Below are 17,291 nucleotides of genomic sequence, written 5' to 3'. Positions count from 1 at the left end.
TGGTGTGTGTCCATGCACAGTTCATACCAAATGTTCTCTGTCCTATAAAGCCTTGATAAAACTGTCTCAGCATGGTAAAAAAATAAATGTGCGCAGGATGGATATAGTATATTTCAGTAATACAAAAAAATGAAATTCTCTTACTGTTTAAATCATTGGAATTGGACATGTATTGACATAGTCCCATAGTTCAACTCCTCGTGATTGGGAGTTCATACATGTAGAAGAACATTCTTCCAATGATCCCCTCCATTTATTAGTGTGTGAGAAAACTAGTGTACTAAATAAAATGAATTTGAGCTTTGTTAACTTGCTGTGAGAAATATGAGCATTACTTGACAGCTGCAGCGTAAATTATTTCCTGGCATAAAGCTTTCAAACGCAGTGCATTGTTTAAAGGGACATTCCACTGCCCAAACACAAACAAATAATAAATAAAAATAGATAAAAAAAAAAAAAAAAAATAATGTTCTGCGCTCAAACTCTCATCACTCCTGGGTGGCAACAGCGACCATAGTACACATCAGCCCCAATACATACAGTAAAAACCAAAGAAAAAAGTTACCTGCGCTCTTCCCAAATCCCTATGCATATTTAAACAAATGGAGGTTATTTAGTTTCTCCATTGGCCATGAGAGACTTTAGCCCACCCGCCACGTCGTTGGAGAAACGAAATAACTCCCATTTGTTTAAATATGCATAGGGATTCGGGAAGGGCGCAGGGAACTTTTTGCTTTATTTTTTTTCTGTAAATAAAAATAGATGTTTAGCAGATATGCATTAATGAAAACATTCATATGTTTAATTTAGCATTTTTTTCATTGGGGGTATATCTGAAAACAGCTTGCTAAAGGCAGCCTTTGCAAGCCATGCCTTTTTCTCCAACTCAGACTTTCTGTGGCTGTCCAATTACAGACTTTCCAATGTAGCTCAATAAGAATTCTTTCCAAGATGGGTGCTCTGAGAAATTGCTGCTTCTTGAGTTTAGCGCCACTGATTAACTGGCAATGCTTTCAAAAATATAGTAAAACAATCTAGCCAGTGAAATTTAATAGAGTCCAAATATTTACATTCAAATATGGTCTTTTAACCCCTTAGGGACCAAACTTCTGGAATAAAAGGGAATCATGACATGTCACACATGCCATGTGTCTTTAAGGGGTTAATGTGGGTTATAACTTTAAGCCATAGAACTCCTACTCTCATCATGCTTTGTCCATAATTATTAAAGGGACACTATAGTCACCTAGACCACTTCAGCTCAATGAAGTAGTCTGGATGTCAGGTCCCTCAGGTTTTAACCCTTCACATGTAAACATAGCTTCTTCAGAGAAACTGCTATGTTTACATAGCAGGGTTAATCCAACCTCTAGTGGCTGTCTTCCTGACAGCCGCTAGAGGCGCTTCTGCGACGCTGGATGCGAAATTCGCATCCAGCGTGCGGAACGTCCATAAGAAAGTAATGACCTGAGGGTGAGTGTCACCCAAGGATGACATAGTGTCAGGAAAACTGGTTTGTTTTCCTGACACTATAGTGATCCTTTAATATATAATATTTGGTATACTATTGTATATGAATAATGATAAAAGTTGCATTACATGTGATTAATTAGACAATAACTTACTGCAACACCATCATTTTGGAATAGTTTTTTTTCAAATCACTATTTTGTGAGTAAACAATATATGTGCTATAACTGTTTACATTGGTGTTTTCAGTGTAAAAAGGAAACAGCCACAATTTAGCCAACTTACCTACCCTATACCAGTCATATGCCTGCGTACGGCAGGTGTAGAATCATGGCATAATTATTCCCTATGAATGCACAAACATGGCTTTCTTTAACTAAGTACAAATTACCATTGCAAGTTCTATGCATGAGGTGAGAGATTTTAAACTTGCTTAACCCCTTAAGGACCAAACTTCTGGAATAAAAGGGAATCATGACATGTCACACACGTCATGTGTCCTTAAGGGGTTAAAGAGTTTTCTACGCTGGCATTTCTAACTAGATATGGACACTAGTAAGTGCCAGTTTTACATAGCTCTTACTTGGCTCAAAAAAAAAATTGAGACTGCCATTTAATTTCAGGTCATAAAAGTGTAAAAATATTTATCACCATAATTGAAGCATATACTATATTATCACTGTGTTAATTGTTTACAATTGACTTACAAGAGAGTAAGTTATAAATAAATATATATATATATATATATATTGCTTTAGTGTTAACAAGTTCCACTGGTCTTTTGCATAGGATATGATGCCAGCAGAGGGCTCTACCTGTGTTATTTTACTCAGACATATTCAGGTACATGAAACCCGTAGAAATCCACCATGTATTTATTTAATACCCTGTGGTTTTATTGATTTTTAACAGCAAGGTTTCACGTTCCCACTAGCTGATTGCTGCATTACAAAACATTCATGCTACAAGCAAGCACATATTCTAACCTTAATAAGTTTGTTGCTTCAAACGAACACGTTTTAAAGTGTCAAAGAAAGTGACAGAAATAACAATACTACTGTAAAGGTATATAGAAATGGACACTTTTAATAAACCTGAAAATCTATGTTTGCTTAGAGAAAATAAATTCATAAAATAACCCCATGAGCTCGTTCTGCACTTTAAATAAAAATTTAGGCTGAAAACAATACTGGAAATTCAAAGACGTCTAATGGTTTCAGACTGAAACACAACAGAAATAAGATAAACATTCTACGTTACATTATCATGACTAATGAAAATGTTCTGGAGGGTGCCCGAGGCATATATTTTCAAGGCTTCCAGTTTTAATTATCCTGATGTTGGAATTCATTATTCTTGTAGGATACACTGTAGCTTTGAGTTGCTAATGTGGGAGCCCAGTTTTGTCTCTGTAGCTTAGTTTAAAGCTTAATAAATAAATATTTTATATGTATTGGGTGACTTGAATCAACACCACAGCATGTAAAATGGAAACACTTTTATGAAATATGCCCCATAGCAATAAGGATTTACACCAAAATCAAAAATGCGCTGCCTGCAAGTCATTTTGAACTTGCAAAGCATTGTGAAATAGCTTCCCAGAGTACTGCTAACCTTTATAATTGCACTGCTAGGGAGAGAAAGAGAGCCAAAAATGAGAGCAGAAAGTTACTTATCTGTTGGTTTGCTGTATTACCATTTGATGACAGTAATACTGGGTAGCTAATGTATACAAAATAGCTTTGAGAATATCGAAATAGAACACACAGTTTGTCAATGGAACATTGCCTATTAAACTACAGATATCTTAAATGTAAGATAACAGTTTCCTAGCATAGATAATAGTTCCCTAGCATACACACACGTCCCTTCATTTTACACTTGTAAAAAAAAATATATATATATATATAAAATTAATTGTGTATATCAAAAGATATCAACTATTTTTTTTTTCTTCTTTTTATGTTGAATGCTAGGAGTGTCAAAATGCAAGTGCTTATAAATGAAGCGTAAGCTACTATGAACATTCTCACCTGCATGATAAATTGAGTGCTGACATGTTGTGCTACTCAATGTAGAAAATATGGGCAAAGATAAAACAGTTGAGCACCTGCCAGGAACATTCCACTGTTCCCTATGCTAACTGCTTATTTGTTGCCTATCAATTGCTTTTATAATGACTGCACTTTAAAATAAATGAATGCATGTACTTTAGCCTAAACCCTTTTTTAAAATTTCTTTCATTTTCTTTTCTTGTCTAGGCTGCAGTGTGTTTCTTTTCAACCTGAAAGCAGAGTTTCGCTGGGTCAGATCTAATGTGCTCTAATGTAGTGTAAAAGTACGTTTTCAGGATTCACACGACAGCAGGTGAATCCTTAGTGTTTAAGTCTTTTTAACAGTTTCTTCAGTTTAAACCAGAATGTAATGCATTCCTATTATGGGCGACTATTCTAGTAGAGTAAATGTGTAGCAATATAAGCTAATCAGCTAAAAGCAGCACATTTTTAATAAATATAAAAAGAGATCTGGGCACACTGGTTTACATCCAATACAAACTTTTATTGGGGACAAAAAGGCAATGTTTTGACTCAGCAGAGTCAATCCAAATGTAATGTGAGAATGACATGCCGGTCAGAATCAAATAGTATAGACTAGGACAGGGGTACGCAACCTTTGGCATTAAAGGTGTTGTAAACTTCGTCTCCCATAAGGTTTTTACAGCCACAATGCTGGCAAAGTATCAGGGAAGATAAAGTCCAAAACATCTGGAGTGCTGAAAGTTGCCTACCCCTGGACTAGGGAATAAACAAACAACAACTGAACAATATAAAACAATCTAATCTATGGCATTGTAAGTCATCTTTGCACATAGCAAACAACCTGGAAGCTAATTCTTGTCTGTGGGTTATTATTTCTGAATCAGGGTGTGACGGACTATCTGTCAATCGATGCTCCTAGTGCTCACCAAGGACCATCAGCACCGCACCAGACACCATAAGCACTGCAGACCCCACGGACTGCCGCAGCTTGGTTGGGGTCTCGTCGTCTCCTACCCACCCTGGACCTACTACAAGGCTCCAGGCTCCAGTGCGTGAACCTCTCTTCCTTCAGAGAGCATAGCAGGAACAGCTCCTACAAGAGCTAGTGATTATCCAAGGGAGTATGATGATCATAGCAATCCCTTGTAGTGATATAGCAGTTCCCTACAACACGAGACGAGGCTGCGAGTTGAGGGTAAGAAGGTCTGAGAGTCTGAACGGTACTGTGTCTAGAGACATAAAAATTGTGTCAGTGACAGGAAACCATATTAGAGCATTACCGATTTGTTCAGTAAAAATATTTTTTGGGAATGCTTTTATTGCATTTAGTATTTTGTACACCTGCAGCAATTGATTTTCCCCAGGATCCTGCCATTTCTAAACGTGTAGAAAAACACTCTGCATAATCCATTTCTGTTTTCTCTTACTCTACAGTGAAATATATGCTTTTATTATGTTGTTGGTTTTTTTCTTTTTTCCAAATGGCATTTAAACGAGGAAGCACAATAAGCAGTCAAGTAAAGGTTAGGAAATATTGATTTATACAACACTTAGTGCAGGTTAAATTAAAACATATGTAAATGTCAATACTGTCTATAGTATATAGTGCAGGTTTTTTTTTTTAGCCATTTATCTGTTTTAATATTTAGTTTTTTGGTTTAGATGACTGCATAGTATACATTGCAAAAAAATATATTTCTTCAGCACGCACACTAAATATAATATTTAAAAACTGGGGAATATTATTTTAAATTAAGAAGTATTCACTATAAAGCAAATTGTTTCTTATAACAGCAATAGTAAAATCTTTATTTGTTTTCAGTTTCAAATTAGAGAGCAATGATGATCAGTAACATTCATGCTACACTCGTTATGAGTGTACCAAATAATAATGGAAACACCTTGTAATCTTATAAACACTACATATATTTATGTTATATATTTATTGGATGTCCTACATATAAATCATGGGACTGCTCTATTTTGAACTTTAAGATAAATTAAATCATGCACCATAACCACTACACTTATTAGTGTACCATGAATACTAATAAAAACATCCCACATTTCCGTGCCATATATCCATTACACGGGCAAAGGTATATCCTGCATATACACCAAGGGGTTATTTAATTCTGATCTTGATACCTTTAAGTTCTTAATCCAGTAACCACTGTCCAGCAGATGTTTATGAAATGAATAGTTCATACCCCAAAGAGTGGGACTGTTCTATTATCTGATAGCAGCCATAATGCTATGCTGTTTAGTGAACTGAGCTGTGTGTTGTGATCAGCATTTGCAGTCGATACCTTGGCTCTCTCTCAAGGGAGAAGAAAAATCTCGATCTAAACATGTGACATGAGTCGCTTGCACAAGTTGGACAGATTGACATCTCTAAGTAGCTGGGTTAAAACTGTAGTCTCTGTTTCATCAATTTAGCAATAATCACCCTTTAAGATATCACTTTATTTGAAACAATAAAAGATCGTGATTTTAATCACTCCAAATAAAAGTATAATTTCTCTAAAATCACAGTACCTACAAAGGGGAAACTGTATATCATCCTGGACATATTCAGAAAGATACTGTAAGGAGGAGGAAGGAGCAAAACCAATGTTTTTTTTTTTTTTTCATTCAACGTATTTACTACAAGGAGTAAAAACTGAGCTTGGTCATGCATGCTGTGCTGTAAGTACTATACTCTGAGATGACTGAAAAATAACATATGAGGGATATTTTATTCCAGAGTTTTTGAATCTCTTCTAGTCTCTAGAAACAACAAGTAGCACAATAACACCACACAAAAGACAGGGCATTGCGATTTCCCACTATGGCTTACAATACACCATTACTTCCTATGGATTTTTTTTGTTTCACAGTATAAAGGGGACATCAAGTTTGAGAATCATCATAGGTGTAGGATTCAGTTACAATGGCTGTGATTACTGCTGCTGTTGTTGATCAATATTTATTTATCTTATTATGTGTTAATACAAGCTACATTATTAACTTAATTTCAAAGTAAATTACTTGCTCTGTATTGTTACTATGTGATTTCAGTACAATTTAATTGGATTTTACATCCTGATTTTGGAGAGGTGGACAAACTCTATAAAGAATATCCAATCATCTAACATGCAGACACTGAAATGTGCCACTGGAGAATAGAATAATTCTGGGTAGACAAATAAAGAGAAAGATATGTGTAACACATATATTTGTGAGACGTTGCTTGTAATTTTATATTTCTGATTCATTGTAATTACAAGCATGGCAATTTAGTATAATAAGTGCAATTATAGAACGGTACTTAATAAAAACAATATAAGTAAAAATTGTACTTTCCTACTGAGAAATATATAACACTTAATAAATGTTGTAAGGTAATAATTACCTTTCTGACAATATAATCTTCCATTCATGCTCCTTTGTGTCAGGACAAAAACAAATCAATGATTTGTTTAAACATTTATACGACTGATAATGGTGGTTCCTTTAAATGTGGTAGAAATAACTAATGTCTATAAAATACATGATTGGTTATTTATTGTTGACAGTTAAAGCATTATAAGATATTATTGAAAAGAAATAGATACTTTTTTTTATAATGTGCCATTTTTTCACCTTTTATTCCATGTCTTTTGTACTGAGTGTTTTTAAATATTTTATTCTGAAGGTGCCAACGCACACGGATACCTTTTTTATCCTAACTCGCTCTGTATTATAACTATAAAACTAGGATTTAGAATCTTGTCAATTTCAACCCAGTTTTACTAACTCAAATTGAAAGACATCTGCGGCACACTTGTTAAAGATTAAATGAATAGCATGACACAAGGTTAATCATTTCAATACTTTTGCTAAAAATATGATGGGAAGTGAGGACATGTTGGAAAAAAGGTACACTCATTTTTTTTCCTCTTTACAATGGATTGAATACCTTGCTTCTTTCACATTTAAACGATTACTCTTCGAGGAATAAATTGTAAGGTACAAAAGATATATGCTTTACTAACCAAATAAAAAGCAGTTATTAAAATATAAATGCATAGGTGCAGAAAATAAAATCACTGTTATACCGAAAGATGGATAATCTTCTAGAGGGAAGTTAATTCAATGTGGTGGCAAAGTATGTATTTTAAGTTAGCACAATGCCTTAAAATAGAGGGATTGTACCAATTATATTACTATGATATCAGAAGCCATGACACCTTATTAAAGAGAGCATTGTTAGACAAGTGTTACCATTGTGGAAGAAGAGGAATGCATTAAAAAAAAAAGCTGTAATCTTTAATTAAAGCTAGTAAGCAAACAGACAGTGCAAACAATAATTCATTGAATGAAATATTTAAAAGGTTAGTAATTTCCTACATTTCTAGACAATAGAGATGAATGATTTTTATCATCTTGAGACTGCAGCAGATACCCACCATCATTTACTTTTGAAAGTTCTGCAGTACAGCCAGCACTGTATTTAGCGCAGGGCTGACAAGGCATTTGCCTTGGGCGGCACTTTCGGGGTGGGGCAAAAAAAGCTGCCCCTCAAATGCCCTGGCAGATGCTTTGTCAGTCTCTACCTCTGGGGGGCCAAAGAGCTGGCTGGCCAGCCAGCTTAGAGCCCCTCCCCCCCCCCCCCCCAAGGCTGGCATCTAATGATGATGGAGGTGGGTGGTGAGGAAGCACTCTCCCAGCAAGGATGCTGGAGCCAGAATATGACGTCACTCCAGCCCTGGCATCAATGAGAGGCACTCGAGGGAGCTGAGCAGGGAGATCAGAGCTCCCTCACTGCCTAAATTGACTACCCACCTGTCAGTCCGGCAGTTAAAGGATCCCCACTGGACTGCAAGGAAATGGAGAATCCACTCCAGCACTCCAGCAAAGGTATGGAGGATGGGTGAATTGAAATTTTAAAACAAAAAACAAAATTGTGTTTGCTAGTGAGAGTGTGTGTATCTGTTACTGAGTGTGTATGTGTGTCTGTCTGTCAAAGAGTGTGTGTCAGTGAGAGTGCATATGTTTGTCAGTGAGAGTGTGAGTTTGTCAGTTGATGTGTATGTCTGCCAGTGTGATTGTGTGTCTGTCACTGAGAGTGTGTGTCTGCCGGTGTATGTATGCATGCCTGTCACTGAGAGTGTGTATCTACCAGTGAGTGTGTATGTGTGTCTGTCTGGCAATGTGTATGTCTGTTAGTGAATGTGTGCATCTGTGTGTATATGTGTCAGTCAGTGAGTGTGTATGTGTTTTTGTCAGTGTGTGTCTGTCAGTGAGTACATGTGTGTCAGTGTGTGTGTGTCTGACTCTAAGTGAGTGTGCATTTGTCAGTGAATGCATGTCTGCCAGATAGTGTGCATGTGTGTCTGTCAGTGAGTGTGCATGTGTGTCTTGTCAGTGAGTGTGTATGTGTATCTATAAGTGAATGCGTATCTGTCACTAAGTGTGTTGGGTTACTGTGAGTGAGTGTAACTGAGTGAGTGTGTATGTCTGTGAGTGTGTATGTTTCAGTGAAAGTCTGTGTTGGTTAAACAGTGTGTGTGTGACAATGACTGTGTATCTGTCAGTGAGTGTATGTCAGTGTATGCATCAGTGAAGGCATGTGTCTGTCAGGCAAAGATCATGATGGTTTTTAATGGGAAGAGATATTTAGAAGGCGTGTTGCATGACTTTTGTCATGCCTAAGGCAGCACAAAAACAGAATACACCACTGAGTAAAGCTCTTGTGATGAAACATCCATTAGTCTGTTTGCTGTCAATCCATCTGTCCGTCCATCCCTCCCTCCCTCCCTCCATCTATTCATCCATCCATCCATTATGTAGGTTTCTAATTTTTGAATTAACTAATTTGTACGTTCAATAAACTCAATTACTATTTTCAAGTACTCCTGACTCAATTCACTCTTGCACTGTAGAACCTTTACATACCCCAGAGAGTAAGACCATCTTAGTATTTGTGAGATGGATACATTTGGGATGGGTTTTTTCAAGGATTACATTCAAATGTATATAATAACTATATTTGTTTAATATGTGAAAACTTACTTTGTTTTAAACTCATTCTTCAGGGAATAATCAAACTTCTATTTATTTTCACGCAATGCATGCAGACTACATGTTAACTCTTTAAGCATATAATTTTACCTTTACCACTGTCATTTATTTAGCTACTATTGCCCACTTGTGGCACAGCAAGATAAATAGTAATGACAATGTCTCTGTTATTGAACCAGGAGAAATGGGAATTATTTTTATGATACCATCGCTTCTTTGCCATTCATTTCTGTACAACATGATTCATTAGTCGTATGCTTTCCCATACTATGAAGTGGCAGTAAAATCTTCAGGTTCTCTCCTGCTTAGTAATTAATGATTTGTGATGAGTGGTGGTTGTGTATCTATGGGCTAAAGTGACAAAGACACACTTCTGGATTCTATTGCCTTTTTATGACCCTGGGCACAGTAAATTATCAGAGGATCAACAAATTAAGATGGTAGGGTAGCAGAAAATCTAAATGAGATATTGTCATTTTGGCTGTTTTTAAAAGAAAATTCTTCACAGATGTTAGTAGATTTATCACCAGTACCATAGCTTGAAACATTAAAATTATTTATGAACTAATTTAAAAATGGTAGTTCTTCTAGTTAAACATAAATAAGGAAAGGCTTCAAGTGTGTTGCATTATTAAGTAGGAATCACAGTAAGCCGAACAGCAATGCTGTCGTTTGATAAGTGCATAATGAAAGCAGATCAGTTTCTTAACAAGTTGTTTTTTTGTTGTTGTTTTTTTTATGATTGTTATGCTTGTATTGAGAGATTTAAAGTCTTAAATCTAAGAATGAAGGATAATCGCTAGCTAAAAGAAATCACTGTTAGAGTGTAAATATATATGCTTATGCTATTATAGCATATAATACTATAGGCAGAATTCAAAAGGTTGACTCTCGCACTAGCCATTGTCGAATGTAAAGTTAGTGATGAGTAGAAATTCACCCGTTGAGTGTGCCAAGGACCATTCGGCCTTACTGTGGTGACCTTAAATTATTATAATAGATATGTTATTTTTACATTAAGAGAGAGAGAGAGAGAAAGAGAGAGAGCAATAGAGAGAGAGATGGGCAGACAGATTTAGCACTTTAACAGCTATTAATGAGCTTAAAGCATCACTGTCACCCTTTCCTGAAAAATGAGTATTTCACAAAGGTAGAAGCTTTATGAAAACTAATTTGGCTGTGTTGGATTTTAATGATTTTACTGATTATACTTTGTTTCTGTATCTTTCCTCTGCCTGACTTTCTTAGACTCTATGTGGAGCTACCGCCATCTATAAGTGACAATCCCAACAGCTGTCACCAGTGATGGCTGCAGGGAATTTGCTCTGTCTATGGACCACGGGATCCTCCATAGATCTCAATGGTGTACTCTTGTGCATGCACAAGAGTACAACAGTGACATCATCTCCTGATTATTAAGACCTGCCAAAACAAGATGGCTGCGTCTGCGAGGGACAGGTTCAGTTAAGTAAATCTCCACTTTGTACTACCAACACAACTTTGCTAGACTAGTCATCTAAAAGTGGATAAACAAAGTATATACTATATATAAACACGAAAAATGAAACATACAAAATCTTGTAAGTGGAACCTTGATAAATAATCAGCTGGCTATATGAATGAAACCTGTTTGATTCCTTGTTCCAATAAAGATTGCCTATATTTTGGAATTCGCTGGAGTGCCTGGATTTTTCATATATACATGCACAGCCATAAAGCTTACCTTTCTAAATTTCTATATGTCTACAAATATGACATTCTCTTAAGGTCATAGAACCCTTCTTTTGAGTAACTGATCTATATATATATATATATATATATATATATATATATATATATATATATATATATATATATACATTGTGAGCACAATGACAAGCAAATACCTGCAAAGCAATAATCAAAATAGTAGAATACTTTTAATATACACCATTTGGAATGGATTTGCTTCTACATATTTAAACTAATATGACATTAATTGTGCACTTGAATTCCCAAATCATTAATAATAATATTTTTTATGTGACAAAACGCTTTAAGACACTAACACAAAAAATATATTACATTTAACTTTGCTCTTTAAAAGACAATGGTGAATACATGCAAAACAACTGAAAGAAAAATGTAACCAAATATTCACTACCTTCAAAATGAACACAAATTAATTCACCACAATAAAAAAAAATATCCTACAATTTCAGAATTCCTATACACCTCTTATAATATCTTACAAAACAAAATAAAACACATCAAATGTTAAAAAAAAGAAAAACAAGTATAAAACTGCAAATATTGCAAAAAACAAATATAACGCATTCTCTAACATATCCAATATAGCTAGTATATTCTTAACCCCTTAAGACCGCAGGACGTACTATGCCGTCCTTATTTTGGTGGCTCTAAACGCCGCAGGACGGCATAGTACGTCCTGGGCGGTCTTCAGCCCCACGTGGCCGGCGGAACATGGCCGCTGCAGATCGCGGTCGGGGGGCATGCCTGGCCCCCCAGGCAGCCCCCCTGTGCCTGGGGACCGCGGTCTGCAGCTTCCGATCGCAGTGACAGGCTGTCACTGCGATCGGTATTTACCATGTGTCAGCCGATTTTAAAATCGGCTGACACATGGAGCCGGCGGAATTCTCTGCAGCAGATCGCGGTCGGGGGACATGCCTGGCCCCCCAGGCAGTCCCCCTGCGGTCAGTGACCGCGATCTGCAGAGTATGATCGCAGGGAGAGGCTGTCTCTGCGATCTGAATGCAGAGACAGCCTCTCCCTGCGATCTGATCGCAGTGACAGTCTGTCACTGCGATCAGAGGTTACTATGTGTCAGCCTATTGGCTGACACATAGTAACTGCAGGCAGGATCCCCCTGCAGATCGCGGTGGGGGGCATGCCTGGCCACCCAGGCACTCCCCCTGTGGCCAATTACCGCGATCTGCAGGAGGTGATCACAGTGACAGCCTGTCACTGTGATCACTGATCCTGTGTGTCAGCCAGTGATGTAAAATCACTGGCTGACACTGTCTCTGCCCCTCTCCTCCCCTATTAACCCCTTAATGTAAAAAAAAAAAAATTAGAGTTAAAAATAAAATACACTTACATCATTTATATATATATTATATATATGATCTATATATAATATATATATATATACGCACACATTTACACATACACTAAGTGTATTTTAATATTTATATATATAATTATATATATATATATATTAATATCAAAATACACGTAGAAGGATATTGATTAAATATATACATAATTTTATATATATATATATATATATATATTATAATAAAAAAATATGTAAATACGTAAAAAAAATTAAAATAAAAAAATAAATAATTAAAAATATATATGTGTGTAATTTCGTTCTAACTGTATTTTGATAATATATATATATCTATCTATATATATATATATATATATATATATATATATATAGATAGATAGATAGATATATATATATATATATATATATAGATATCAAAATACACGTAGAACGAAATAATATACCCAAGTATATACGTATACATCACTATATGTATACCTATATATAAATAAAAATAATAGTAAAAAAATTATATACATATATATACATATATATATATACACACACGTGTATATATAATAATTTTACATATATATTTATGTAATAATTTTACATAATTAGGTATCCTAATTAATTACAATTAGCGGGACCTGCCTAACAACCCAGGCCGAAAGTATAGGGAATTTAATTTGCTAGCACTATATTTAACCCTATAACTTTCCAAGACACTATAAAACCTGTACATGGGGGGTACTGTCTTACTCGGGAGACATCGCTGAATACAAATATTTGTGTTTCAAAACCGTAAAATATATTACAACAATGATATCGTCAGGGAAATTGAAATTTATTGCCTTTTTCGCACACAAACGGCACTTACACTGACGATATTTTTGCTGTCATACTTTTTACTGTTTTGAAACACAAATATTTGTGTTCAGCAAAGTCTCCTGAGTATAACAGTACCCCTCATGTACAGGTTTTATGGTGTTTTCAAAAGTTACAGAGTCAAATATAAGGCTTGCGTTTCAGTTTTTTCACAATGAAATTCGCCAGATTGGTTACGTTGGCTTTGAGACCGTATAGTAGCCCAGAAATAAGAATTACCTCCATAATGGCATACCATTTGCAAAAGTAGACAACCCAAGGTATTGCAAATGGGGTATGTTCAGTCTTTTTTAGTAGCCACTTAGTCACAAACACTGGCCAAAATTGGCTTTCAAATTAGTTTTTTGCATTTTTCACACACAAACAAATATTAACGTTAACTTTGGCTAGTGTTTGTGACCAAGTGGCTACTAAAAAAGACTGGACATACCCCATTTGCAATACCTTGGGTTGTCTACTTTTGCAAATGGTATGCCATCATGGGGGTAATTTTCATTCCTGGGCTACCATACAGTCTCAAAGGCAACATAACCAAACTGGCAAATTTCAATGTGAAAAAACTGAAAAGTGTAACATGCTATATTTGACCCTGTAACTTCCCAAAACACCATAAAACCTGTACATAGGGGGTACTGTTTTACACGTGAGACATCGCTGAATACAAATATGTGTATTTTATTGCAGTAAAAACAAACAGTATTATGACATTCACAGTTAGAATGTCACATAGAACTAAGAAAATTTTAAAAAAATCATATTTTCTCTCATTTTTTTATATTTTATTCATATTACGTTATGTTCCATACCTAAATATTGGATGTTAAATGAAAGCCCTGTTTCCCCTGAACAAAATGATATATAATAAGTGTGGGTGCATTTAATATGAAAGAGGTAAATTATTGTTGAACAGACATATAGTCAAAATCTGTGGTTTGTTTACATTTTTTTTGGTTCACAACTTGTACATTTGGCTGCGGTCTTAAGGGGTTAAAGATCTAACATATTTTACTTTATTTTTCACTGGGAATGCATTGAACATCAGTTGTCACATGTATACATATAAAATATTTTTTTTGTTCTTTTGTTTTATTTTTTCCTGTTGCACTTCGGATACCAGGGCTCTCTTCCCAGTTAGAGCAACAAGATATCATTTGGAAGTTATATTTTTTTGTATATGTGAAAAGCTATTTTAAATGTATGTTTGTGAGTGCATTTCTTACAATAAAATTAAAATTTTAAAGTACACTTGTTAATTTATTGTTGATATTTGTTTCTATGTATGGTAATCACAGTCAGACTAATACTATTAATATGTTTCTGTTCTGCACCACTTCCTCTTGTAAAATATTAGGGAGAAATATTCAAATAAACTCTAAAAAGTGTTTCAGCAAATCCACTTTGAAAATAAAAGTTTTGCACTGATAGGTACAGTTTTCCACTGTTTGGTTCCCAGACCAAGTGAGAAAAAAAATAAACAACAGGAGAAAAAGAGGAGGAGCAGTAAAAATATATATATTTATATATTGCATATTTATTAAATATATAAAATATATACTATATAAATAAAAACCATTTGCTTTACTCCCCCTCCTTCCTCTATTGGTCACATCTTGGTCTGTGAATAAAATCCACACTTAGTGCATGTTCCCTAGCCATCAATCATCTTTTTCTTTTTCCAATAACTCATATCTTCTTGGCATCATGGGCAGATCTCTCAATCCATTGTGTTAGTCATTTGTTTTGTGCATTAATCTATATTAAATTGAGAACTTGTACAATCACCCAATCGGTCCAAATCTAGATGTATTACGGTTCATAATGATACAAATCTAAAAAGTCTTATGTCTAGTATAACATTTAAAACAATTCCCCTTTAAGCACCCTCTAATTTTATTTTCCATTGTGTTATCTGAAAAGCTACCAAATGTATAGATTATCTGACATTTGAAAAATAAAATATTTGCTCCATGTTCCACTAAATGGGAGCTTTACAAGCTGCCACACCTTGTAAAAATATGGCTTGCATGTTTTATTATTCAGCTAGCTCAATATATAGATACAATTATTAGCAAGCAAAGCTGAGACTTACACATGGCACAGTCCCTTTATCTTCATATCTACCAAGGACAGTGGTGCCAAGCACAGACACAATAATAGCATATGGAATCAGCATGATTTTAACCTACAAGTGACTTTGTGAAAGACTCCATATGTGCTTAACTATATAAAATATATATTCTAATTCCGTGCCAAGTAATACATATGCAAATCAATAATCAGGTTAACAGAATAATGATCTATCCGATAGCCCTGTTTTTTGTGCTCATTGTGCATACTTAAATATTTGGAACTATGCATCTGTTCTGAGCTATCAAGTCCCACTGGGTACATTTATAACCGTTATTGAAAGCTAAAAGTTCAAGTCTGTTTACTCACCATCAGAATCAAGGAGATTTGCAATTCCCAAGTGTCGTTGGGCAGTGTTAAATGCATGATCCAGCCGCTGTATAGCAGATTGTTGGCAGAGTACATTGTTCCACTCAAACAGGTCTGGTCTGCAAAAGAAACACAATGTAAATATCTGCAGGTCAGGGAGAGAAGTTGCTATGCATTTTTAGTTATACATTCTTTCAGTGCATTTGAATCTGATATGTAAATATATATTGTAATATAATTATTTAGCAACATCTAATTATTTAGTATCCTAATGTTAAGCATTGAAAACGAAGGAATCTAAAGAATATAAATAAAATATAAGAATAAAATAAGAAACTGCGCAAAATATTAGACAGTTCAAGAGCCAGATAATAGGAAGAAAACAAATGGGTAAAATAATGTTAAAGCAGCGATGACAAATACCAATAATCACGCCAGTTGTGCAAGTGTTTATTTATAAGCATTTTCAAGCAACTCTCTATTTTTTCTTTTGTTTTTCCTTTCCTTATGCCCCTGTATCTTAATCATTATACTGACTCCATTGCCATCTGCATTTTTTAAATATTTACTATCGTTTCTTCCTTGCGCCAAACCTAAAAAGCAATGTGCAACAACTGTGTTATCCTCTGCCCACAATGCTGCTGTTTGTTTCCTGTTTGTGGGATTGCTTTTTCCTATTGATTATGGGTACATTTGATTGGCAACTGAAACAGAACATTGCTTTAAATGCCGACCATTGTCAAGTTTTGTTAACTTGGATGCTGTATGTAAGGAAATGTAGTCCCTTATAAAACATTTAAAAAAAATAGATTTAGAAACAGGGAAGTATAAAAAAGCAGAATATATTTTATTATTGGTGACAGATTTGCTTTCACGTTGCAAGTTGCTGTTAAATATTTGCATCTAATATTCAGAAGTGATATTATTTAAAACTATGAGGTCACATTTATGTTTTGAATTCGCAAGGAAAATGCAAAGATTTGTTTTTAATCACGGTAAGTATTGACTGCTTAAAGGCTGTCATGAAATAGAACAATCTTTTCGAATTCACTAACACACATTGGTTTTAGTGTTTTAGCATTAGTTTTTTTCTGTATTTGTAAAGATTGAACTAATGCATGGAGGATTGACCAAAATATATAAACATGATAAAGCTTTCAATAGCACTTTCAGTTGTACAAAAGTTTTTTTTTTTTTTTTTTAATTACCGGATTCCATATACAAGTTCTAGGTAGCAGCATTATATTTTAATATATACATTTTGGTAAAATAAAGCAAAAAAAATATTTCAAATGGCTGAAAGTATCTGCACATCACTTTATTTTAGAGTTTTCGACTTTCACTATTGGTAGGTATGT

The 17,291-nt window shown here is 34.9% G+C and overlaps 1 protein-coding gene across 1 annotated transcript in view; it reads right to left on the bottom strand.

The window, feature by feature from the left end:
- The window catches only part of DMD (dystrophin), a 2,317,639-nt gene that overhangs the window by 1,700,431 nt on the left and 599,917 nt on the right, over positions 1-17,291 (bottom strand). Inside the window, exon 7 of the mRNA XM_063457949.1 lies at positions 15,934-16,052. Coding sequence (XP_063314019.1) covers positions 15,934-16,052 — 119 coding nt within the window. The remainder of the gene's footprint in view (positions 1-15,933; positions 16,053-17,291) is intronic.

Source organism: Pelobates fuscus, chromosome 1 (genome assembly GCF_036172605.1).
Source record: "Pelobates fuscus isolate aPelFus1 chromosome 1, aPelFus1.pri, whole genome shotgun sequence".
Lineage (NCBI taxonomy): Eukaryota > Metazoa > Chordata > Amphibia > Anura > Pelobatidae > Pelobates > Pelobates fuscus.
The sequence above is the reverse complement of the archived record's forward strand: the minus strand, read 5'-3'. Positions and strand labels throughout refer to the sequence as shown.